At 36.1% G+C, this 26167-nt stretch overlaps 1 protein-coding gene across 1 annotated transcript in view; it reads left to right on the forward strand.

The window, feature by feature from the left end:
- Lrrk2 (leucine rich repeat kinase 2) overlaps positions 1-26167 on the forward strand; it is a 134914-nt gene that overhangs the window by 18226 nt on the left and 90521 nt on the right. Inside the window, exons 8-18 of the mRNA XM_063254555.1 lie at positions 3765-3884; positions 4464-4612; positions 4705-4784; positions 6057-6163; positions 8964-9093; positions 11268-11392; positions 15187-15293; positions 21717-21861; positions 21986-22125; positions 24388-24516; positions 24589-24759. Of these exons, the coding sequence (XP_063110625.1) occupies positions 3765-3884; positions 4464-4612; positions 4705-4784; positions 6057-6163; positions 8964-9093; positions 11268-11392; positions 15187-15293; positions 21717-21861; positions 21986-22125; positions 24388-24516; positions 24589-24759 (1403 nt within the window). The remainder of the gene's footprint in view (positions 1-3764; positions 3885-4463; positions 4613-4704; positions 4785-6056; positions 6164-8963; positions 9094-11267; positions 11393-15186; positions 15294-21716; positions 21862-21985; positions 22126-24387; positions 24517-24588; positions 24760-26167) is intronic.

Genomic DNA, 26167 nt, shown 5'->3' on the forward strand with positions numbered 1-26167 from the left:
TCAGTGCATTAAAAAGTGAGCAGTGAGTGAATGAGAAGGAAGAATTATTATTTTTTGTTAAGTTTATTGGTGCATTTTATGTATATATAGTATCATATTCATCATAGGAAATTTGTGTCTGTGCTTGACAACCCGTCTTCTCTCCTATTTACAAGACTTTGTTTCCAGTTTATTCTTTTTTTTTTTTTTAAATGTTTGGTTTTGTTTTCCCTGGGAAAAGGAAGGATTATCAACAGTCAGCAGTTGGCTCTGATGACTTTTCCCCCAAAGATCACCAGTAGTGTTTTGTGCAAAATTAGGATTATTTTAATAAGCATTCAACTTTTCATCATTACAACTTTGGGGACAAATCATCATTCATTTAAAAAAATCCGCTAATTTTATGATTTATTTGTAACAACTTACATTTTCACCTCTAGAGTCATGATCATATCACTGTATAACTTGGGACTTTAGTGTAAGGAAATTTTCCAGATTGACTTAGTTAAAATGATTTTTTAAAAATACAAGTATATTTTATATGGAATGCTTCAGCTTATTATTTCCTTAATAAGCTTTATTTAATGCTCTTATATTATGAAGCCTCATGACTAAACTTAATATTTGCAGACTTTTCATAGTTTCTGAAATAGTTTCTTATGTACATATATATCTATAATTATCTTGATCCATGAAATGATCCTGGATGATGGGATATTGTTATTATTGCCACATTGACATATGAGAAGCCTTGATTTAGGAAAATGTGTCTTATCTAAGCACATGTGTGCAAAATAGAGCAAAAACAGAGTGAGAGCCTACATTACTGCATCCCTCCACAGTCACCAGAAGCTATGAGGTCTTAGGAGAGGTGATCAGTGGGTGCTAAGTTACAGTTAGAAAGGGATGTGTAGTTCTAGTGTTCTTTTCTCAGTAGGATGACTATAGATAATGACAATGTACCATATACATCACAAAGCTAGAAGAAAGGAATTTGGATATTTTCAGCATGAAGAAACGAGGAAATGTTGGGTGTGGTAGTGCATGCCTCTAATTCCAGAGTTTGGGAGGCTGAGGCAGGAGGATCACCATGAACTACATAAAGAGACCCTGTCTCAGACAAACAAAGAAGAGAAAATGATAAATGTTTGGAGGGATAGATATGTTTAGCCTAGTTTAAACATTATGCATTATTTACATCTACTTACCCCAAAGATACATATAATTTTTATGCCTTAGTTAAAAATAAATTTAAATTTAAAAATTCAACTATGACAACAAAGCATTTCTTTTTCAAAGATGGTAACCAGTTACAAATGTTTTATCTGATTTTTTTTTGTTTATTGTTTTGAGACAGAGTCTTACTATGGAGTTTAGGCTGGTTTGAATTTGATCCTCCTGCTTAGCCTATCAAGTGCCAGGGTTATGGGTGTGCACGACTATACCCAGACACTATTTTACCTTTATCAAATAAGACTTTTATATATTATATTTTATGAAGAACACAACACAGTTGTACAAACTGGATGATACCTGAGAACATTTTAACGTAGCTCGGAAGCTGATTTAAGCCTAGCTAATGAACAGCATGCCTAATGTCCACTTGTTTGTTTCATATTTTGTAGCTTTCCACAGTCAAGTTTCAGTTTGCACACATTACATTAAAAATGTGAATTCACCTTAATTCCTTAAAATGAGCGAGAGTAGGCAAGGTGCAATGGTGCATGCCTGTAGTCCCGACACTCCAGGGCTGAGGCAGGGGGACTGGGAAATCAGGATCAGCCTGAACAACACAGTGTGTTAGTTATTTTTCTTTCATTGCTGAGACAAAATACCTGACCCCCAAAATTAAGGGAGGAAAGATTTATTTAGCTCACAGTTTGTAGAGGTTTTAGTCCATAATCTCCTGGCTCCAGGGCAGGTGGCACATGGCAGAGGGAGCATCAATTCATGGTTGCTGGGGCAGTGGAAGACAGCCAAGGGGAGGGATAGGGAGGAGAGAGAGAGAGAGAGAGAGAGAGAGAGAGAGAGAGAGAGAGAGAGAAGCGAACTAACCCCTTTATATCCCTTAGATGGACCAGCCCTAAGGTGGGTATAGCACTCACACACTCAATCCCAGCATTAGATCATGAATCAGCCACAAACTCTAGATTCAGCTGCCTCCATACCCCGCCCCCCATGACTGAATGAGACTTTGAGGGGGACATCCAGACACAAACCATAGCACATAGTGAGTGGAAGGCCAGCTTGGACTATATTATACAGAAATACCCTGTCTCAGAAACTAACCAAAACCAACCAACCAATCAAATTTTAAAAAGAGAGATAAAAAGCATTTTGTTTTGGAAATGGTATCTTTTCAAATAGGTATATAATGGCACATCAAAATGCTTGGTATTACACTATTGAAATTAAATAAACCATGGAAAGAATCATGTCCTGTATAATTTTGTATTAGTCTGTAACTGTTTTTGAAAAGTAAAAAGCCATCAAATTGGTCTTCAGATGAGGATGCATTTTTTCCCCCTTTAGTTTGTTTTGGAGACTAGATAATTTGTTATTTTTCAAAAGATAAAACTTTTAACTTCCTCTTCATAACTAAAACCAAAACCAAAACCTAAAGTTGCTCAGTAACTATGTAACATGTTTGTCAGATTATGTAATTATGGGCTTAGAAAATTTAGCCTTAATTAATCATTTCTATACATTTTGCGGATTTTCACCTAAGTCATTTGAATGTTAGCCCAGTCTTGCTGTGTTTGCCCAGAGCCACCTGCTGGTCAGGGGTCGGCAGCTGCTGCCAGTAGCATGGGACTAAGAATGGGGGAAGGAGTGCCGAGGCAGCCTCCCCTTAGCCAGCTTGGGAAGGGTGGGGAGACCCTTCTGAAAGAATCTCCCCGGGAGGTGTGCGCAGGCCTGAGGAGTGCTCAGAGCAGGCGCAAAGGAGGAGAGGAGTGTGGCTGGCTAAACCACCTTTGGATTTTGAGGCCAATGATTGATGGTTTGGACTTCAGCCCTTTCACATCAGAGAGTATCTTCACTTCTGGCTCCAGGTCTCAGGGATCATTTCATTATATTTACAGATAAACAGGATTTTATTCTTACTTTTAGAAGGCACCTTGGTGAGTATTAGTGACCGATGAGGGGCATAGGAGAAGGCATACCTTGCTGGAATCTAAGGTATACATTCTTTCCTCAGGAAGACTTCGTGTTTTGAATGTTATGTTAAGGTGTTCACATGACTGGGTATAAAATGTTAGGAGACTTTTTCCTTGTGGGGATTAGTGCTGGTAAACAATTTGTTTCTAAGGATTACCATATGCAAGATCAAAGAGGTATTTCTAAGAGATATTTCTTTAAATGAAAAAAGGTGTTTAACAAAAGGTTTAAATGATCAGAGAGTTTTGACAAAAAGATTATCGTGTTTTAGAAAGCAGGAAAATTATTTCATGTGGTGAATATTGTAGGTGTCATAGAGAATGGATGTCTCATTGTCATTATAAAGCAATGACAGGACAGAGTCAAAGGCCACAAGGGTGAACTGACACAAACTTATATTATTTTTATCATATTGCTATTGTATAAGTAAGGTATGTAAATGACTTCATGGGTAAAACTTCAGATTTTATTTGGTCATATTAAGATAGTTCAATGAAAGTAAATACATGTTTTAATGTCATTAAAATGGTCATGCCTACTCCAATTTATTGACTTGAATGCCATTATATGCTAGACACAGTTTAAGTTCTATGGATGAGAATGTAGATGTTTTTATTAACTTTTAGGTAATTTTTTCAATATCCTGGTATTAAATGAGGTCCATGCTTTTGTGGTGAAAGCCGTGCAGCAGTACCCGGAGAATGCCGCCCTGCAGGCCTCTGCTCTTAGCTGTTTAGCACTCCTCAGTAAGTAGCTTTACAAAGAAGATTGTTTTTGTGTGTTTAGTGCTGGATGTTGAATCCAGGGCCTTGTGCATGCTTGGCAAGTGCTCTACCACTGAGTTAAAGCATGAGCCCTGCAAGGAAAATTCTTATGTGTGCATTCGATGTTGAATATTAACATTATAACAAGAGGACTGCATGCAGAGAAAGAAGCACTAAATGCTTTTTCTGTCTTAATGTAATTCCTTTTTTGATAGAGCTTGTTTTCTAGGGAACTGTGAAGTATGGGTGTTCCTGCTCATACGGGGTTTTTTGTTCGGCATCATTGATTTCATTTTTGTCATCCAGTTGCTAATCTTTTTAAATAATCCTCTTCTAGTTGGTTACACTTTTTGGTATCCTCTTCCTCATTCTATCATTTATCAATATGAAATAAGAGTATTATGATGTATAATATATTAAAATTGCTTTATAATTAACCAAGGCTGCTACTAAAGAATACCTTACTCTGTCGATAACATTTCAAAATATGAATTTAGAGTGTTTGTTCCAACAGTTAGTTCTATGTATATAAAATTATGTATCATTGTACATTTTTTCAAGCTGAGACCATTTTCTTAAATCAAGACTTAGAGGAGAAGGATGAGAACCAGGAGAATGAGGAAGAGAAGGAAGAGGAGGAAGATAAATTGTTCTGGCTGGAAGCCTGTTACAGGGCCTTAACACGGCACAGGAAGAACAAGCATGTGCAGGTTGGACTCTCATAAATATTCCGGTCATTCACAGCGATGGTTTCTAGTCCTTTCTGGGTTGACAAGTTTCTTTTTCTCCTCCCCCAATCCAGGAGGCCGCATGCTGGGCACTCAATAACCTCCTTATGTACCAGAACGGTTTACATCAGAGGATTGGAGATGAAGATGGCCAGTCAGTAGCTCCGATTTTATACTGTTGCAATTCTTCATTATATTTTTAATCAGTACATATAAAATACCTTGATCACAGTTTTCATTATTAGAAATCTTTTCGGAGTAAGCCTGTGTGCCTTAATTGTTGCTACATATTAGTAGTACATATACAGGAGTTTGATTCCTAGCTTTAAATAGTTAGGAAAGGTGGTATATTTGAGTTATTACCATGATATTGGTGATTGAGGTGATCAGTGAATTGTGAATCATGGAGAAAGAATCAGTTTTCTGGAGGATCATGTAAAAATGGCCCATTAATCCATTGCAGGTGTTAGGAATCACAGAGCCATCTGTGACTCTGTTCTGTGGTGATTAGCCAACAAGGATCAGGAATTAGATCTGGTTGGAAACCTCCTGCAGCGTTTTCCCACCTGCTGTGGCAGTGTTGTTCTGTCTTCTCCTGAAGGGGTCGTTTGAAGCTGTCAGCTGGTGAGGAGGCTCTGGACAGCAGGCCATGCAAGCTTCCTAAGACCCGCATTCTTCCAGACACAGACTTAATCGAGAGCTTTCTGTTCATCAAACTGGCTTCTCATCTGGAAGCCTTAGTGTTCTATGGCAGCTGCTGATACTTGTGTCTTGCTCTGGATTTCCTCTGGGGCTTAAAGTATAAGTAACTTACTTTGGAAACTCACATTGTAACATTTGACATCTGGAATATGGACAGCCTATTTGCATAATGATCCATTCTCAATAAGAAGGAAATTGATGAAACAGATACTATTTAATTAAACATTTCCATTTTGAGAAAAACTGATTCTTTTGAAAACTATACATTAAACAAGCCTCAGAATAATCCCACAATGATCAGTCTTTTTTTAAGAAGTTAGGTGAAAGCAGATTCCTGTTGTAATTTATAAATTTCTGTTCTTTGTATACATGTTCTTTAAAATTCATAGGAGCTTCTTACATTAAAATACACCTGTGAACATAGCTTTATGTTTCTTCATTTTTTAATTTTTCCTTTCTGTTTCAATTAATCTGTTTTTCTCACTTCATCTTTTTTCCTCTGAGTACCTTTTTATGTATCTTGTGATCATTTTTATTGATTCTCAGTTCTGGAAGAAATGTGGAAATACTAATTTCTGAACATTCATCCTTGTATGTGGAAATGATATAAAATATTATTTACATGCCTCGTCCTTATTTGTTGTTAGAGTTATTGGGTGGTGTTGAGGACTTGAGCCTATTATTTCCCGGCTGACCACTGATATCACTGTTGAATCCTTTGAAGGTTTCCAGCTCATAGGGAGGTGATGCTGGCCATGCTCATGCATACTTCATCCAGAGAAGTCCTCCAGGCATCTGCGGCTGCGCTCTCCACACTCTTGGAGCAAAATGGTAAGGGGCATGTTGCATTTTTAAATAGCAGAGACAATGCTATGTCTTTTTCTAAAGTCTGAGTATTGTGAAAAATTCAAATATGTAGATAAAAAACTGACATATGCATGTGCTGAGTTATAGGTAAAGGATAAAAGAATAAGTGTTTTGATGTATGTTCTGTACTTCTATACATATACTCACACATGATGTATGCAATATATTTTATATTATTTTGCAGAAATTGGATCATGTTATTCCCTTTCATAATCACATTTTATATTTTTCATGTTGATAAAGGCATATTTTCACATTATCACTTTTAATAGCTGTGTAGTTTTCCTGTGTATGCCTATAGCCTGTCTTATGCAAATCTCTTATTGATACACTTTCAGCTTATGTCTAATGGGATTTTTTTGATCCTATAATAAATACAAAAGGATTGCTTTTGTGTTTTTCCTGTTGTTTTCTTAGCAAAACCTTATGGAAATGCATCTGGGTGGAGAAATGGGTCACCATTTTAAAGTCTGGTAAAACTATCCAGAATGATGTTTTTATGCAACAGTTTTTCTTGAAAATGATCCTTTATATGGAATTATTACTACATATATCATAGTGAAGCATGACTAAAAAGAAAAAATTTCCTTTCAAAGGACCCTTGAAGCTGCTCAGATTCGTGCTCCATAAACAGGAAATACTGCCCGAAAAGATTGGGAGAAAACTCGTCATACAAGCATAGGGAGTTGGCAGCTTTTGCAGGTTATTTTTAGAGATGGAAAAATGGGAAAAAACACTGAAAGATGGATCTGATATGGAGAGCAGTATAAGCACCAGCTTTTAGTGGAGAATCTGGGTGGAGGGTGGCAAGCGTTGTTTGCTTATTTCTTTATACTGTTTAGGTCAGATCATGAGGAAAAAGGTGGTCCTTTCTTTTTTCTGGCCCCATCGTCTCTGGTGGGAGTTTAATAATAAAAGTCTTGGAGTGACAAAGTCTCCTAGATACAAACAGGGCTTGCCTTCAGGGTAATGAATCAGAGTCGGAGGAGTAGGAAAGGGAATTGCTATTCTTGTATCTCCTGTATTCTCCTGTGCAGATAAATGAGCCTGGATAATGAATCCTGAATCTTGCTGCTTCTATATGTGGCTTCTTAGAGAGGAAACAAAGGTGTTTTGTGTTTGTTTTGTTTAATTTTAGTATTTTGAGGCAGGGTCTTTGTAGTTCAGGCTGACCTTAGACTCACTGTGTAGTCCAGGCTGACCTTGAACTCATGGCAATCCCACTACCTCAGCTTTCCGAGTGCTAGGATTGCAGGGGTGCTCCACAATGCCTAGGTTGGTGTGTTGGTTCTGTAATTCTTAGCAACCTGGAAATCTGTGTTGATATGCAACAAAAAAACCCTACGATTTTGAAAGATTTATAAGGCTGGTTCTTATTATGATGTCTGGGTATTAGTGATGTTCAGAATTAATCTTGATATATAGCTTCAAAATCAGTGTTCTACTCTTTCTACTTCATTGTTAGAGTGTTATTTAGGTGTCTGGTAATTGTAAAATATCTTACAAAGGCTCAAGTGATTTCGTGATGAAACTTCTCCCTGCCATAGTCTTTGCCATACAAGTCACACATTGGGTTACTCTTTAGAACAGTGGTTTTTAAAAATGTGGTCCCTGACCCAGTTGCATTTCCTGGGAACTTATTTAATATAGATTTGAGAGCCCCATACAAACCTAAGGAATTACAACCTTTGGAATGGGTACCTAATGATCTGTGTTGTAACAAGGACTCCAGGTAAGTCTGAAGCACACTAAAGTGTAAGAACTACTGGTCTAGCATAACTTTTATTTTAAAAATATCTCCTTGGTTAGAATCTAGTTACTTTGGGAGAGAGTTACAACTTCTGAGGTGATCAAACAAAATAAAAAACTCCTTATATCTTAATGTGTGACATCCTAGTTTTTTAAAAATATGTTACTTTTGGGATCTAGAGGTATTTTAGAGTGTTTAGATTGCTTTTGTTTATTTCCGTATTTTGTTCTGTCTTTTCTTCTTGAGATTGACCATTCTTTTTTTTTAAAGAAGAGCACTTAAATTGAAACTTTCCAATTTTCCTTTTTTGCCACCTTCAGAGCATTGAATTATAGTATATAATGTTGAACTTTATGTTTATATAGAAGCTTCAAGACAATTGATACATATATGAACACTTCAAAGTGAAATATTGCGTTTAGTGAAGATTTTTTATAAAAGCAAAATTAGCATGTAACGCTTATTCTAAAATCTAGTTATTTTTTGCATATAACGCATTCAGTTGTCCACCATGTCTGTGTTAACTTAAGCTTTGCCATTACCCTGTGTCAATAAGTGACACAATTTTGTTTCACAGTGGTGCTTCCTATCCTTTTGCACTTAATGACATATATGGAAATTACATGGTTGGGCTAGGGATTTAACTCAGTAGCTCAAGTGCTTGCTTGGTAAGTGTGAGGTTATGAGTTTGATCCCTGGTACAAAAAACAAAACAAAAAAAAAAAAAAGAGAAAAAGAAAAAAAGAAAGAAATGACATGGTTGTACATTCCCCTGGGAAAAACAGATAAAGTAGTTCCAAACAACCCAAAATGAAACCTCAACAAAGAATTCCCAAATGTGAAAAAACAAAGAATTATACGTGTTTTAAAGAAATTGCATTAGTAACCTTTAAATTTCCAAGTTATATATGTTCTTATATGCACTTTCTTAAGGTGTTAATGTTCTATATGTCATTGTAAAATTATGAAAATGTACTTTCATCTTTATGGTTAACTGCATAAAATATCTTGCAGTTAATTTCAGAAAAATCCTATTGTCCAAAGGAATATACGTCAATGTATTGGAATTAATGCAGAGGCATATACATTCTCCTGAAGTTGCTGAAAGTGGCTGTAAAATGCTGAATCGTCTTTTCGAAGGAAGGTAATATAGGCTACTCAGCTCACACAGAATATATAGTAATCAGGTGGAATATTACTACATCAAGCACATCTCTAAAAATGAAATGAAAAACACAAAGCATTTGAAGTGTGAAATTTTTGCCAGGGGATCTTACATTACTGACATTATAGATTTACTTTGTCTTAACATTAAAAGGAATTGTAGGAATATGGTGAAGGCTTTTTTTTCTGCTTTATGTATAGTATTGATTACATTTCAAAGATGGTAATTGTGCAGATGAATTACAGGTTTTTCAGATTATTGTTTATGAAAGATGTAAAATTTCAAACTCCTTGCAGTTTCTAATTGTTGCTTTTTCATACGGAGCACATTATTTATTATTTTTCCTTCATTTGAATTAACCTTGTCATCTCTTTCTTCTTGTGATCACCCTTTAGCTATGGGAGCTTTTCTTTGCATATAGTTCAAGGCCAGCATTGTTAAGATTGTTTGTTTAGCAGCACAGCAGTGAGGAGATCTTTTTATCTGTATAGAGGATGGTAGGGCAGGAATACTGGACTTAACAAACTTGTTTAAAACACCCAAATTGAGTCTAGTAGATGCCTCCTACAGGATAAGCTCAATACCTTTTTGCAGTTTATTAAAAAAAAAATTTAAGTAACTTTGTCATTGTCTGAATAATAGCAAACAAAAGGAGGTTGTATGGGAAACTGCCATGGGTAAAAGTAGCTAAAGGAATGATTGATACAAATGTTGCAATGAAAACTGGTTTTGTGTCTTGGCTTTGCCACTAGTTTGAGCCAAGTATTTGATTGCTAAACATCAGATTCCTCATATGCAAAAAGAAATCATAATAACCTCATAAACTGTGTGTTTGTGATGTAAGGATCAAATACATTAATTTTCATTAAAGGATTGGTATGATGCCTGCTATATTTTAACTACCATTGCTACAATTATGTGCGAATGAATGGGGTACATATAGCATGATAGGTTGTGTATCACGTATCCACAGGCTTGTAAGGAGTACAGTCATACTGTTTTTACTATCAGTCCAGCTAATTTGCTTAAGTGTATATAAATCATATCTCTATTATCTTCTGTTTAAAAGTTGCTTTTGAACATTTCAATGAAACATTTGTCTTGAACGTTGATTTTTATGGCGCTGGAATTGTGTGACCCTTTCATAAATGATGCAAAAATCTGATAAAGGAACTAACAAAATATGTCTTAGGATTCTGTGGATTCTGGACAAGCTGTTTAATGTGTCTGACAGTTTTCTTATTTGTAAAATGTCTATGGTTCTAGTCTTAAAGATTGAAACTTGACAATAACAACAAGAAATCCCTTCAAATGCTCCCTATTTGGTTGAGACTGATTTGTAAACAGATGATCTATTTTGTGTGATAATGCAAAGGTTATGGTGTATAAAAGTCACAGTGGGAAGAGAATAGTTATTCTCTGATGTTATTAAAGAGAGCAGGCTCCAAAGAAAGAAAGCATTAAAACTGGGTAGAAAGGAAGGAATGCTACATTGCAGAGACTGTGGAACTGTACGGAGTAAGTACACAGCTTCAACATGCACAAGTTTCAGTTAATATCGCACAGTGCAAAGCAAAGCGTGTTTTGATACCTTAATAGTAACTATTAGAGTCTAGACAAGTGAAATTTACTCATCTTAATGCAGGCTAAAACAAATTAAGAGCACCACATGAGAATTCCAGTGTTGTTAGTCTGGCCTTGACTCTATTTTCTTCTAGTTAGAGGACTTTATCCTTTGACCACCTAAGTGGAAAATAGAGATAATAAACTCTGTCTTTTGGGGTTGTGGCCAGTGACCCACATGTAGAGCAGAAAAAACTTATTTTTATGAAAACTATCTGAAATCAGTCTCAGGTTACTGCAAGTTCTGCTTCTTGAAGTCAGAGTTTAATTAACAACTAAAATTTTATATGCTCATGTGATTGAATTCAAATGCACTTTCCTGAAGAAATATGCTGGTTTGTTTTTTCTACATTGGTTTTATTTATTTATTTACTTATTGGTACCAGGAATCAAACTCAGGACCTTACGCTTGCCAGTCAGGCACTTTGCCACTGAGCTATATCCCCGGCACCTTACATTTTTTAAATTTGATGTTTGAGTAATTGAATCAGTTTGTATCTTTAATAAACATGCTGATTTTATCTCTCCAGCAACACTTCCTCAGATACAATGGCAGGGTTGGTCCCCAAAATAATAACAGTTATGAAAAGTCATGAGACGTCCTTGCCAGTGCAGCTGGAGGCGCTTCGAGCTATTTTACATTTTCTAGTGCCAGGTAAGTTATGAAATAGATTGTGCCAAGAGATAGCTGTTTAAATGGATTTTTGACTTTACATGAAATAACAACTTTCTAAGCAGATCTGCAAGGACCAGTTTCTGCCAACCCCTCTCCTAAGCCAAAAGCAGAGGTGAATGATAATGTGGAGGAGCCACTGACGTTAGTTTATAACACAACTTAAAAAGAATATTCAGTATAAGAAATAGCTACAGTATTAAACAGGGGGCTTTCTATCTCTAGGATAGGTGTTCACCTCTCATGCTGCATTTCAGTTTCTGTGGTTGTTACCAGTTCCAGCTAAGCCATTTTTTCCTTGCTTTAACTGTAAAGAGTAGCTAACTTTCATGCCTCATTTCTTGCTTTATTTCAGTCCTTCTTTTACTCTGTGATTGAGTTGCTTTTTCTCCAGTATGACCATAGTGCCTTTACTCATTAACCTTCGTGGCCTCCACCCCCACTCTGCTTACTGCTCTACCTCCCACTTACTTTTGTTGTTACCTGACTGGTTTGCCAAATCCCATTTAGAACACCTATTCCTGAATTCTTTCAACACATATCTATTAAAGTGCCCCTGTGTTCTGAGCACTGGGCTGCTATTATGGCTTGAAAGATGACTTGAAGAAAAGCATGAGTGTGATACTACAAGGGCTTAGAAGTTCACAGGCAGGCCCAGTGTTAGCTGTGAGACAGAATGAGATGCACGTGAATATGAGAATGTTTATGCAGGAACAAGTCATTTATTCAGAGGAGTCGGTCAGAGGTTGTGATGTTTGAGATTGAAGGATTAGTAGGGCTGGCTGGGAGAAAGGACGAAAGGACTTTTCAAGAAGGGACAGGGGCCTGTGATCTAGGGTGAGTGAAGAGAATGCAGAGAGGAGAGCTGGGGGTGGGTGTGGGGGGCAGGTGGAGGCTGGAGGGGATGGATCTGTGCTGGGTGCATTGTGTGTATGTGTGTGTGTGTGTGTTTTAATGACTGTAAACCTAAATGTGTTGGAGGAGCAGAAAACTTGCAGTGCTGTGACCACGTGTGCAGCTTATCACAGTAGCACCGAGGCGTGGAGACTACAGGCTAGGAGAGACAGATGAGGGACGCTGGGTCGGAGGTCTTTGGTAGGCAAGTGAGGCAGGGTAGGGGGCCCTGGAAACAGGCAGGAAAGGATCAGTTTGAGACCTGGTGAGATTTATTTTCTAAGACACTGTAACTACTAAATAATAGATCTAATACTTTCTCTTTTTTGTTCTATAAAATTCTCAATTTTTTGAAGTTCTGTTTTTTCTTCTGAAATGAAATCATCTTTAATCTATCATTTCCTGTGGTTATATGACTAAGAATATACCTACTATACGAGGCTTTTTTTTTTTTTTTTTTTTGCTGGACATGGTGATACACACCTGTAATCCTAGCACTAGCTAAAGAGGAGGATCACTGTGAGTTTAAGGCCAGTCTGAACTAGCGAGACCTTGTCTCAAAAAAAAAAAATTTTTTTTTAAGGACAGCATTGCTCAGTCATTTTTAAAAAGATTCCTTGTACTTGAACAAAAACAACTATTCAATCAGTATTTTTTAATTGAATCATAATTATCAGTTAACTTTTGAGAAATACTTTAACAGATATAATATAAAAATGTTACTGTGAGTTTTTGCATTTTGTAAACAAAGAGGGTTGGGGATTGAGTACAATGCCAAGGCCTAATTAGGTGCAATCCCCAGTACCAAAGGAAAAAAATCAAACATTATTTAAAAATATAAATTATATATATTAACTCTTCCAATTTTCACTGCAACCCATGAAACAGAAGTTTCTCCTCCTCCTTTTACATCTTTGTATTACACGGATGATGAAACTGAGGCATAGAGATACAGTAATTTAAGATTTCAACCTGTGCAGCCTGACTGTTAGGAACTTGCAAGTCCATGGTTATGCAGTGATGTCTGCTGAACACCTGTCGTGTATGAACAACTGTGTTTGGAACCTTTAAGTCTGGAGGTGATGAGATATGGATCCTGCCTTCAAAAAGGCTTATAGTCCATACAACTTAGAAGACTGCTAAGTGAAAAGAAAAAGATACCCATTCTGGGTGTCGGGACCTCAAGGTGATGGAATAAAGAGGAAAGATGAGAGCTAAAGGAAGGTTCATTTGGTGATAATGTAAGGCTGCTTAAATAAGCCTCATTAAACGTGGCAAGACATTTGTACTACTCAGAAGGCCTTTTCTTAGTAGACCCCTCTGCTTGCAGGGTAGTGGATAGCCTCAGAAGGTAAATGTGGTCTTAGTCACTGAAAATGAGACACGGAGAGTTTAAGAGACTCGCAGTGTAGTGAATGTCAGAACTTACTTGAGTACATTTTACATGAAGACTGAGTTCCAGAAGGGTGGGAACCCAGCTTTCCTTCTCGCTGCGGTAGCCCCAGCATGTGGCAAAAAGCCTGGCATATAGTTGGCGCTCCTATTTCTACTGAGTAAAGGAAAGGCAGTAGACAGCCGATTTATAATTTGTGATAATATTCTAAAAATGAAAGATTATGAGTGTTTTTAAATTGTTTCTGTAGTTTCAGATTTGAGAAAGATGGTCTTTCATCGTAATGTTACTGGTACATGGTATGGTATAACAATTTTTTTAACTCTCAGATTTTTCAACAGTTTTGGGATCCTTAAGCTATAGTGTAGATTGATAAGTAGTATTTTAAAAAAATAATAGCACTGTGGAGTCTTTAGATGTCTTATAATTAGGTGGCAAACTCTACCATCTTAATACTGCAGCTGAAATCTTACTTTTTCATCATTTATGTCTGCATTTCATATCTGACCGTATTTTCTGTATTACAAGTAACATTTAACTTTTCTAAAGTTGTCTATTATGTCATGAGAATATTCTAAAATCTTTTTTTTTGTTTTTTTGGTCTTTTTTTGAGGCAGGATTTCACTATATAGTTCAGGCTGGCCTTGAACTCACTTTGTAGCCCAGGCTGGCTTCTGATCCACAGTGATCCTCCTGCCTCAGCCTCCCAAGTGCTTGGATTACAGGCATGTACCACCATGCCTGGCTAAATCTTCTAAAATTTTAAACCAGAGCCAATTCCTACAAAAACCTGTTATTTTAGAAAATTACACTACCATAAGTAATTTCTTCCTACTTTAAATTCAGTAAATATCCATCTGCCTTGTATCTTTTATATTCAGTGATGAAATACTTTTATAGCTTTCTTAAAACTTGATATTATTACCCTAATAAGGAATCACTTACTAGGAAACAGTACATGTGTTTTGTTAGGTCAGTTATGTTAATTTTTAACCAGTGACAATTTGTTCACTTTAATCCTTATGAGAGAAGTATGTATATGTGTATCAGGTACTTTCCATTGCTGGGACAAAATATCCCACACCTGCAGCTGAGGGGTGGGGTTATTTTGACTCATGGTTCCAGTGGGTTCAGTCAAAAGCCGACTGGCTCCAAGCCAGAAGCAGCATGGTGGAAGATCCTGGGGCAGTAGAGCTGCTCACTCTGTAGTGACCAAGAAGCACAGAGAGCAAAGGAGCTGGGGACAAGAATGCCCCTTTTATAAAGGTCACAGCCCTAGAGACCCACCGGACTCAAGCAGCCCCACCTCCCAATGGCACATTCAGCTATGAAGTCATTAGTGGGTTAATCCAGTGAGGAGTAGAGGTCCCACGATCCAATAACCTCCCCAAAACCCCACCTATGAACACAGGAGACTTTGGGGGCACTTTAGATCTGAGCCATATAGTTATATGCATATAGTTATTTATTTCTGTATTTTTGCATTTAGATATGCCAGAAGAATCCAGAGACAAATCTCAATGGAAACTGAATATGGTCAGAAGACAATGTTTAAAGAATGATATTCACAAACTGGTTCTAGCGGCTTTGAACAGGGTATGCTGAATATAAATTTTCTGATTTTATACTGTTTACTAGAATATTAAATTTGGGGAACTAGAGGGTTTTTTTTGCAGTTTAAGTTTTCCATTTACTGTGATTGTAGGAACTTAAGTTGCCAATAGGGATATGGGGGTGAAGGGATGTGTACTAAGTGCTAAATCCAGCAAAAATAAGTTAACTATTAACTATAGATAGAGACAGTCTTCCTTTGATTGTTAGTAGTGTAATTCCACTTGAGTTTGCTTAATCTGATAGATAACCAAAGACTTGGACATACAAATAAATTTCATGAGTTATGTTCGGAACTATGGCTGCTGTTTTATGTCTGTTCTCTCTGGCTGCTTATGGTAAAAATTTCTACCCACAAAAATATACTAGGGAGAACATTAGAACCTTCTTTGATTCCCTGTGCTTTTTTCATTGTTGTACTCAAACATAAACTCTTAAAAGTTCTGCTGTGCATTGTTTTCTTCCCATGTTTGAATTTATTTACATGTCTGTGTACATAATTTGAAAGTTTAATATAAGATGAACTGGTTTTTAATACAAATATGAATAAATGATTAAAGAATGATTAGGGTTAGTGATTTTATGAAAGGAAGATACTATTCAGAGTAATTCATGGAAATGCTTCCTGTTGATTTGGTATACTTTAATAAATGTCATGACTGAATTAGAGTGTCCTCCAAAGAGATCGCCTTTAAAATTCAAATTAAATTGAACTTTATAAGGTAATGTTTATGATATGTGAATCACTTGTATGGAAGCTTTAATATATATACCTGTGTATAGCAAAAGCATATAGTATCATGGATTGTTTAGTTCCAGAAATATTTATTGGAAGTGTATGAAAGAAACTAGCTAGACACTGTGAAGACAAAAATGAGTATGCTTTGTACTCTTCACTTGTGGGTCTCATAATCTGGCTGAATGAGTAAAAACCATGCATGAAACAGACACATTGCTAACATTAGAATGCAGCTATATTAGGTTTGGAAACATACTCTAGGAACATAGAAGAAGAAGTAGTTAATTTTATTCATGGTGAGCACTGATGAAAAGCAAGAGGTGTCAGAAAAGCTTTGTTGATGACTGTGATTTCAGTCTGCCAAACTCGAGTGTAGAGTCGGAATATGTAGAGAAAGACACTCTGTCCAAGACCTTATGGTCCTTGCTGTATCCTAGCAGATGGAAAGATACTTTTTTTCCCCTGAGCCAACACCTAACTAATGACACGCAGCATCTCAGTCAACAGTAGCTGTTACTTACGGTGAAGAGTTGTGGTCATGGGGAAACAGAAGTGGCAGTATTGTATTTTAGAAAGCTCTCCAGTTTTATCTCCCTGATCCTCTATCATCATTGAGAAAAAAAGATTGGAAAGTGAGATAAATAACTCTGAAATTCTGTCATCATGTATCTTACTCTGAATGGTTAAAATCTTCTAAAATTTTAGGTACAAATATTGCAGAAACAAAGAATTGAATTATTATTTAGTCTACAGTCAGTGAGAATTCTAAATAAAACTCGAGTTTCAACTCTGATCCACAAATTTAATTGTTTAATATATACTGTATATATAAAATCTATCATTAGAATTCAAGCTGAAGCTAAAATTGTTGGGAACATTTATGTCCTGCTTGTGCCTGATCCTTTTAGTTTTCTTCCGTTGAAAACTTACAGTCACTTGCTTCATAGAAATCTGTTTCTGCAGATACATTTCTGAACAATGTAGAAAATATATCTTTGATGGTTTGCTAATTCTGTTTTGTATGCAATGACACCGTTGTTCTTTTGGTTCAGGAGACCCTGAAAAGTAAAACCAGTTTGATGAAATGTTCACAAGTCAGAAGAACTTGTGGACTTCACGAAAACCTTGAAGTAACTAGGCATGGTGGTACATGCCTGTAACCTCACAGCTCTGGTAGGCTAAAGCAGAAAGACTGCAAGTTCAAACTCAGTATAAGAAAGCTAGTGGCATAGCAAGACCCTGTCTCAAAAATAAATAAATAAGTAAGTAAAAATGATAAAGACCTGGTGATACAACTTAGTGCAAAGACCATGGGTTTAATCTCTACTACTGCCAACAACAAAATAAAACAACAACCAAAAACCATCCATCCACCCAACCAAACTAACAAAAACCTTGAAGCAATATATTCCTAGCTTAAATATATAAAACGTGTTTCATTTGTCGAAGAACGACAGCATTTGCAAAAGCAATAACAAGAACAATTGGAAATGATCTGTGAGTGCAGTTATAAAGGGCTACTCTACAGAAACTATGGAACTCAACTCAGACACAGTGGAAGAGTTAAACATACAAAATGCTAGAACTTCTTTTTTGATGAAAGACTCATTTTTAAAAATGAAAATTAATCTGTACTTACATATTCAATAAAATAATACTTTCTTGAAGTAGATAAGCTAGTATAAAATTAATCAAACAATAACTTTTATGATTCAGAAAATAGAGACAAATGAAAATGTCCAGTTGATATACGATATTTCCTAATACTGGAGGAAAAATATAGTTTACTCAGTAATTTGTGTTGAAACCACTAGCTTTTCAGCCATCTGGGAAAAGCAAAAGAAGCTGAATATTTACCTGGTTCTTTTTGTCAAAACACATTGTAGGTAGATGTAATGTAATGGGGAAAAATAAAACTGATATATATGCATATGAAAAGATTTTCAATTTTAATCATTATAAATGTAAATTAAAAAGAAAGACCTTTGGAGGAAAATTTAGTAATGTTTGTTAAAATTAAAATGGATATGGTTTCTGATCAGAAATTCCATCTTAGGAATTTATAAAACAAATACCCTTGAATGTATACACAAATATTTTTAGACAAGAATGGTCATTGTGCCATAATTTATAAAAAGAAAAATATGGCAACAAACTAAATATTTATTTGTTAACCATAAGTGTTGTTTAAAAAATATTTTTAGTTCCCCGTCTTCTGGTGATTATCAGTATTTTGTACTACTTTATTTTAGACTGTGTGACTAGTTTTGGTTAAGGAATTACAAATAGAGATTGTTTGTCATTTCTGGGCCACAACATTTGATGGCTGGTGAGGTATCTTCCAGAACATTCTCTCAGGCACTATGACCTCTGACAGCTGAAATAGTGGTGGTTCTGTCAGCAGAAGCCCCTGACTGACAGTAATGAGCAAGAGCCTTCCTGAGCTGCAACACATATATAGCTTAAGCAAGAACTGAACTTATTATTTTTGCAGCCTATAAATATTGAAGAGTTTGACTGCAATTTAATCTGTCCCAATATTTTTTTATTTTTATTTTTTTACTCTGTCCCAATATTATAATGACCATCAATGAAACTAACCAAAGCAGTTATAGTACTTTCTAATTATGTAGTTCTGGATAAAAATAGATTAAAAAGCATGAGACTCCTAATGTGCTGCTAAAAAAGCATCTTAAATTCTCTAATGATTGTATTCCCTAGGTATCATTTTTTCTTTGTTTATGCTAACACATTAGTCACATGTTTTAATGAAATTAGTATATTTCCACTTTTTTATGTCTGGGTTTACAATCTACAGGTTATATACCTTGAAAAAAATATTTTTTGCCTTAGTTTCATAAGTATAAAAGAGATTTTAAATGATTTTATGAGATATTTCATGTGAAAGTATCAGTACAATCTGTAGTACATAGTATGAACTCAGTAAATATTAACATTACTGCTATTAGATCTAAAAGTATCTTTTGACCTCTATCCATAAAAGTTGAAAATATCAGAGTACTCACACTTCCATGCCTCTTTGTGTTTTCCCAATAATTTGTGAAATAAGTAAATAGCTTCTATACTGATCGACGCTTACATTCCACTTTGTAGCTATACTTCCTAAAATTGCTTTCATTTTATTATTTTATTATTTCAGTTACATGAATTCATTGTTAGCCTCCTTTTGTTACAGTGTTTCCAGTCAACTTCCATTCCTTTTTGCTTTCAGAATTTCTTTTTAAAAAGCTGCCTTTCTGAATATTTAATACACAGAGCTCATAATGACAGTCTGACATTCTTTTTTTTGGAGTGGGTCTTAAATTTTTTCTTCAACTTGTGTAAATAATTACAGGAATCTACGTCATAAAGTATTTGTGAGAACTGAATAAGTACTATAGGTATTTCTGAAATGCTTAAAGAGGGCTCCACACACACACACACACACACACACACACACACACACACACAAGTGCCATCTACCTTTAGCCTCTTTACTGTGCCTGCTGTGCTGAAGCCAGATTTACATATGAAATCCTACCCAGGAATAGAAGACTTTTAAGAAGAGAGCTCTTCACAGAGTCTAGAGTTGAAATGAAAGATTGTAAAGGAGAGGAACAAATGAATGGTTTTAAAGTTTAAGGAAAATTAGGAGAGTGCTGTCTCGGTACTCCAGGAAGGAGAAGGCAACAATTAATGGTAGTGAACTTTCTTCAGTGAATGGTTTTAATTTAGAGTGGTTAGAACAGAAGTCTGATGACATGAAATTAGGTAGGAAGAGCCTGGAGTAGTAGGTGGAGACTTTTCTATTAATAACTTTATAAATGAAGGAAAAGTGGTAGCTTAGTGGAAGGAAAGACTGATGAAGGGAAAACACTCAGTAAGTAGGGAGTTTCACTTCTAAGGAGTGTTTCACTTGGGCTCCAGCCTGAGGTCATCGCTTGTGTTAATTTCATGTACAGAGTTGTCACATTTGACCCTGAACAATTCTGCTTTACTAGAAATGTTTCAGAGGCCAGAATCTTGAAACAGACACCAACTCATCCCCCTATCTTCACATGGTATGACACTGTTTTTGTTTATATTTGTTCAGTAATTCTGTTAATTACTTCTGAGTAAATCCTATTTTGCTCTTTTTCTGGTCTTCAGATTTGCCGAATTTAAACCCAAATCTAATAGCTTCAAAGCTGATGTACTTTTACTACTCAGGGAAAGCTGATATGATGGAAGCAGAGACAGGAAGAGTGCCAAGAGAGGCAGGGGGAAGAGAGTTTTATTGAAGTGGTGGAGGAAATGATGTCCAAACATCATTTAACCCTCCATAGGAGTGGAGAACAGGGGCACAGGATGAGAGACTATGCTTCTTCCTACTCCCTCCCCGACTTTGTTTAAGTATAGTGAATACAGCAGTTGAGAGGCACTGAAAGACGGAAGGTTATAGATTTGTTCACTAAGTACAGAGTAAGAAAGGTTGGAGGGAAGAAGGTTTGCCAAAGGTGCTACTCCTGAGTTTGAGGTCTGACCTGATGCTTTCAGCTCTACCCTGTACCTGTGGTAGGGAAATCAGATCTCGGTGTTGAGAATGACAAGGAACCATTGTTTGTACAATTTCATCTATATGAATCAGCTAAAATCTGAAAGAGGATAGCATTGTAGCATTTGAAAGGAAAACTGAGAGCTGGGTATTAGCATTATGGTAGGAAGACGTTTGGAGAGATTGTGTAGGGAAAACCAGTGGAGCCCAGATGACCAGAGAAAGAATTAGATATATTTCTCAGACTTCAAAAGAGAAGACTGTTTGACTGTTTGTCCACAAATATGTTGGTGATTTCTTCTCCGTGAGTAAGATGAATTAGAAAAGGAAGCAGCTTCATTAGAATGCCCATAAGTAGTGTTAAATCATCTGGAGGAAATCCAGATTAAAGAAGTTGGAAAATTTTATGATTAAGATCCTAAGCTTTTAAGTCAGGCACACATTTACAGTCAAGATTTGGGCCTGACACTTACTGTTTATGTGACTTGAGCACTCATGCCCACATCTTTAAAGTCTGTCAAATCTACTGCATGAAGTTCTTAAAGGGAATAAATGAAATAAATCATGGTAAGCACTTGGGTAAGACTAAATGCTCAATTAGTATTTTCTGTTGTGAGAGACAATGTTGCATCTTACTAGATAAGTATTAGGCTTTGGGATCAAACAGCCTTGGTTTTGTTTCAGTTCTACAATTGGCAGTGTGTGTGTGACACAAACCTGTCTCTCTGTAAACTCATCTTACATTGGTGATAATCCATTTTGAATTGATTCTTGTATAACTGAGAGATGTTAGTCAGATTTCAGTATTCCCATGTGAATATCCAGTTTTCCCAGCACTGTTTATTGAAGAGGGTTTGCTTTTACTAATGCATAACTTTGGAATGATATTAGCATGAATTTCATGAAGTTTTGTGAAAAGAAATTATGTATTCAGTACAATGGCTAGCACAGAACAAGAACTCAGTGAATGCTAAAGTGCTAGTTCTCAGAGCATAAAAGTAATGAATAACAGAGGACAGAATTAAGGATACTAATTTGTATTTGGATTACTCTATTTGTTAGCAGTCTGTAACTGGTACAAGTATAAAATCTCAATTTTAACAGTAAATATTCTTAAACCTCTTTTGACTTTTAGTTCATTGGAAATCCTGGGATTCAAAAATGTGGCTTAAGAGTCATTTCTTCCATAGCACATTTCCCTGAAGCATTAGAGGTGTTATCCCTGGAAGGAGCTATTGATTCAGTGCTCCGCACTCTGCAGAAGTATCCAGATGACCCAGGTTGGTACTAGGGTTCAGAGTCAATTATTGTCAGCCACTAGTTTTTGTTCTCAGATGTTTACTTTTCTTTGGATTTGAAGTTTAAAATGATTGATTTTGTTATTTTTTTTTCTCTCTGTCCTAGAAATTCAGTGCCTGGGGTTAAGTCTTGTAGGATGCTTGATTACAAAGAAGCATTTATGCCTAGGAGCTGGGCATCTGGTGGCAAAAATTCTGGTTTACAGTTTACAGCGATTTAAAGATGATGCTGAAGTACAGTTTAAAGTACGTGCGTTGTCTGGAAGGGGATTTGGGAACTTGTGCAGAGTAGTTTGTGTAATTCCCACTTTGCATTTGGATATTCTAGTTAATTAAAAACCATTTATCATTTTGTAGTATTTTCATTAAAGAAGGAGAAAGAATTAAATTGACTCTCTAAAGATCTGGAGTTTCATTATTAGATCTCTCAGATCAGCAGTTTGTTTACCATTTGTCTTTTCTGTGAAAATGTGCTGAAGCAGTTTCAGTTAGCTGAGATTTTGCCTAGATTTTAGATAAAGGCAAATTATAATTATGCCAAGGTTTGTCACTCTCTGATTTATGTGGGCTACTTACCTCTAGTCATTTGCTTCTTGATTTTTTTTCCTCCAGTGAAGCCCATATTTTAAAATATTTTTCATCAAATAGAATTTAAATCATGATATAAAATAACTGTCTTGGGGCTGGGGATTTAGTTCAGCGGCATAAGCACCTGCCTTGCAAGCAGGAGGTCGTGAGTTCGATCCCCGGCACCGATAAAAAGGAAAACGACCAAAAAAAAAAAAAAAAAAAAAAGAGCCTAAATAAGTGTCTATTGGGCTGGGGATTTAGCTCAGCAGCATAAGCGCCTGCCTTGCAAGCAGGCAGTCATGAGTTCGATCCCTGGTACCGATAAAAAAAGGAAAAAGACAAAAAAAAAAAAAAGGCTATAAAGGATCCAAGATAGCCTAAGGTTGATTCAAGGGAGGATAAGAAATACATTATTAGTTGGTGCAGAGGCCCACACCTGTATTTCCAGCTATTTGGGAGCCTGAAGTGGAAGGATTACATACACCAGCATTTGGATCCAGCCTGGGCAGTGTAGCAAGGGCCCTGTCCCACATATCTCTTAAAAAAGAAACAAAAAAAGGGAAATAAACTGATTCCGTTTTTAAAAATTAACAAAACAAATAATCATTTTTTAAAAAAATAATTTCTCTTGGGTTTTAGTAATTATGATTTGTATCTTTGGTAAAGCACACTCAAAAAAATTTTTTTTTCTTAAATGGCAGCATTAACCAGGAATAAAAATATCTGTTAGATATCTAATGGAAAACTTTGCACAGATATATAAAGTACTGAATACATAGCATTTTTAGATTAAAAACAACGATGCATTTTATAAATCTACTTTTTAATGGAGTGTTTAATGCTATGCTGATTAAAGCCAAGGCAGTATTGATTAAAGTAGTTCAAGGACAGAAAATGATTTCATGCAGGTATGAAGCTTTCAGTATCTGGGATTCCTAGGGTTAAGGTTATAAACTGATAATTAAGAACTCAAATCTGGCCTGTTACATATTTTACTTAGCCGGCCCAATACTGAAAAGTTTTTAATCTGTGCGACCTGCCGTCTATGCGTGTGTGAATCACTAGTTCTTCCTCAGTGCTGGTCCCTCTGTCTTAGAGGCAGGGCCACTGTCTCTTGCTTGCCTAAATTGGGACTCCTATTCTTCTCAAATGTTAGTATTTGTATATTTGTATAACTTTTGCATCTTAAACTCAGCATAGTAGTGATTTCAATATTTAGACAATTTCTTTCATATGTTATAGTAATCAAGCTGTTGCCTGATGAGTTTTCCCAGGCCATTTAATAATAGTAAAGTGAGAAGTCTCATCATAGTTTCCTCACATGGCTAAAGAGATAGAATCTCTTTAGGGGATGTTTGCTTCTGAATACTATTTTTGTTCTTTATAGAGAACTTGCTACGAGAGTGTACAGCTCAGAATGCCTTAAGAACTCGCAAATGCAACCAACATTAGTGAAATCTAGAAGTACATATTTTTCTTTGTGGTTAAAATTTCAGGATATAGCACAAAAACATTGAAGAAATTCTGACCCATTTAAAGAACCTACTCTGTAATCTTATAATAAAAATAAAACTTACTCTATTGGCCTGATTTTTAATCCTGATTAATATCTAGCTTTCATCTTATGTAAATAGATTCAGACGGGGATCTTGTATGCCAAATTTTAGGGATATTTTTTTCCTGCCTTGTTTGAAGATGGTTTGCTAACTAGCATTTGTTCTCTGCATTTTTTGGGCGTTGCATAATAACAAGAGAGAAAGGAGTATTTACAGGGTTGTTTCAGGGTTCACAGTTGCCCAGCACAGCTCAACAAATATATCTGCTTAGTGAAGTGAATACATTAGGTATCAAATGTCCTATACAAATCATCTTTTATATTGTTCATTTCCTTTTACCCATAGTTGTTCACATTATTATTATTTTTGGCTTTACTTTCAGGGATTTCAGACAATCTTGGCAATACTTGAATTGTCAGTATCTTTTTCCGAGTTGCTGGTGCACTACTCATTTGATTCAGTAATATTCCATCAGTTGTCTTCTGGCATAGTGGAACAGAAGGATCGAAAGGTATGGCGTTTCACCCAGAGGCTAAAGTTGATACATTTAGCTGGCTCTAATTGGCATTTGTATTCTTTGTAGTTTCTAAGTCTCTGTTGCAAGTGCTTTGCAAAATTAGCTGTGGATGATGAGTTAAAAAGTGTGATGCTGAGGAGAGCATGTGATCAGAACAATAGCACTATGGTTGAATGTTTACTTCTCCTGGGAGCAGATGCCAATCAAGCAAAGGAGACAACACCTTTAATTTGCCAGGTAAAAATTCAAGGCCTCATTTTTGTCTTTTCTCTACTATTTGGCCTCTTCATTGTATAGCTCTCCCCTTCTTTTTCTCCTTCATATTTCTTGAGATATAGTTCATGTATCATATGATTTGTGGATTTAAAGTAGACAATCTAGTAAAGAGTGGTGGCACACATCTGTAATTTCAGCAATACAGAAGATTGAGACAGGAAGATCTCAAGTTCGAACTCTGTCTCTCTCTGTGTCTGTCTGTCTGTCTGTCTGTCTGTCTCTCTCCCAAAATGAAACTGTATAACCCTTAGTAGCCATTCATCATTTCTCTTCCCCACCACCTATCCTCTTCTCTCTGTCCTTTGGCCTCATACAATAAATACTGACTTATTATCTCTATGAATTTTCCTATTTTGGACATTTAAAAGAATATTCTTTCTATTTAACTGCAATTATACATCCTTGAGCAGTATCTCTCTATCACCCCTTTTCTTGACCACTGAGCCTCTAGTAACCACTGTTTTCCTCTTAACTTCTATGAGATCAATTTTGATTTTTTAGATTTCCCAGATGAAGGACATATCTTGTCTTTCTCTGCATGATTATTCCACTTAATATATTCTTCAGATTCATTCATGTTGTCTTAAATGACAGGATTTTGGTATTTTTGTAGTTGAACCATGTTACATGTGTATATATGACACATGTTCTTTACCCATTCATTGGTCGATGGGAACCTATACCAATTCCTTATCTTGATATATTAGCAAGCTTTCCTATTGCTGAGGCATGACATCTTAAAGGAGAAGAAATTTAACTTGGCTCATGGTTTCAAGAGATTCAGTCTGTGGTTGGCCACCTCCAAGGCAGAAACATCATGGTGTGAGGGTGTGTTGGAACAAAGATGCTTAGTATATAGCAGCTGGGAAGCATAGCATGGAAATAATGCCGGAGACGAAGGAGAGAGTGACCACATAGATTATATCCTTCCTCTAGGATCCACCCAGACAACCCACAAGTGTGTTTTACTAACCGCCCAGATAGATTCTAAAGCCAGTCAGACAGTTCACCTTCACCTTTGCACTTGGTTATTGTGAATAAGGGTGCATTCAGCATGGGGATGCAGATATTTCTAGTTCCATTTCCTTTTTATATTTGAAACTCTTTGAAATTTGATATGCATTTCCTTGATGATGAAGAATGCTGAGCATTTTTTCTATACTTATTTGCCATTTGTGTGTCTTCTTTTGAGAAATGTCAATGCAGGACATCTATTATTATTTACTGAAGAATTTACCACTTATTTATCAGTTGTTTCTGATTTCCAGGGGGAGTGAATAATCACAGAATTTCAGAGGTAATAGGGTCCCATAGATGTTGTCCAGTCTAATTCTTCATTTTACTTACTGACATTATTAATTGGCTAAGT

Source organism: Cavia porcellus, unplaced genomic scaffold, assembly GCF_034190915.1.
Source record: "Cavia porcellus strain 051 isolate PalLab524CR breed Dunkin Hartley unplaced genomic scaffold, mCavPor4.1 scaffold_8, whole genome shotgun sequence".
In the NCBI taxonomy this organism is placed as follows: Eukaryota; Metazoa; Chordata; class Mammalia; order Rodentia; family Caviidae; genus Cavia; species Cavia porcellus.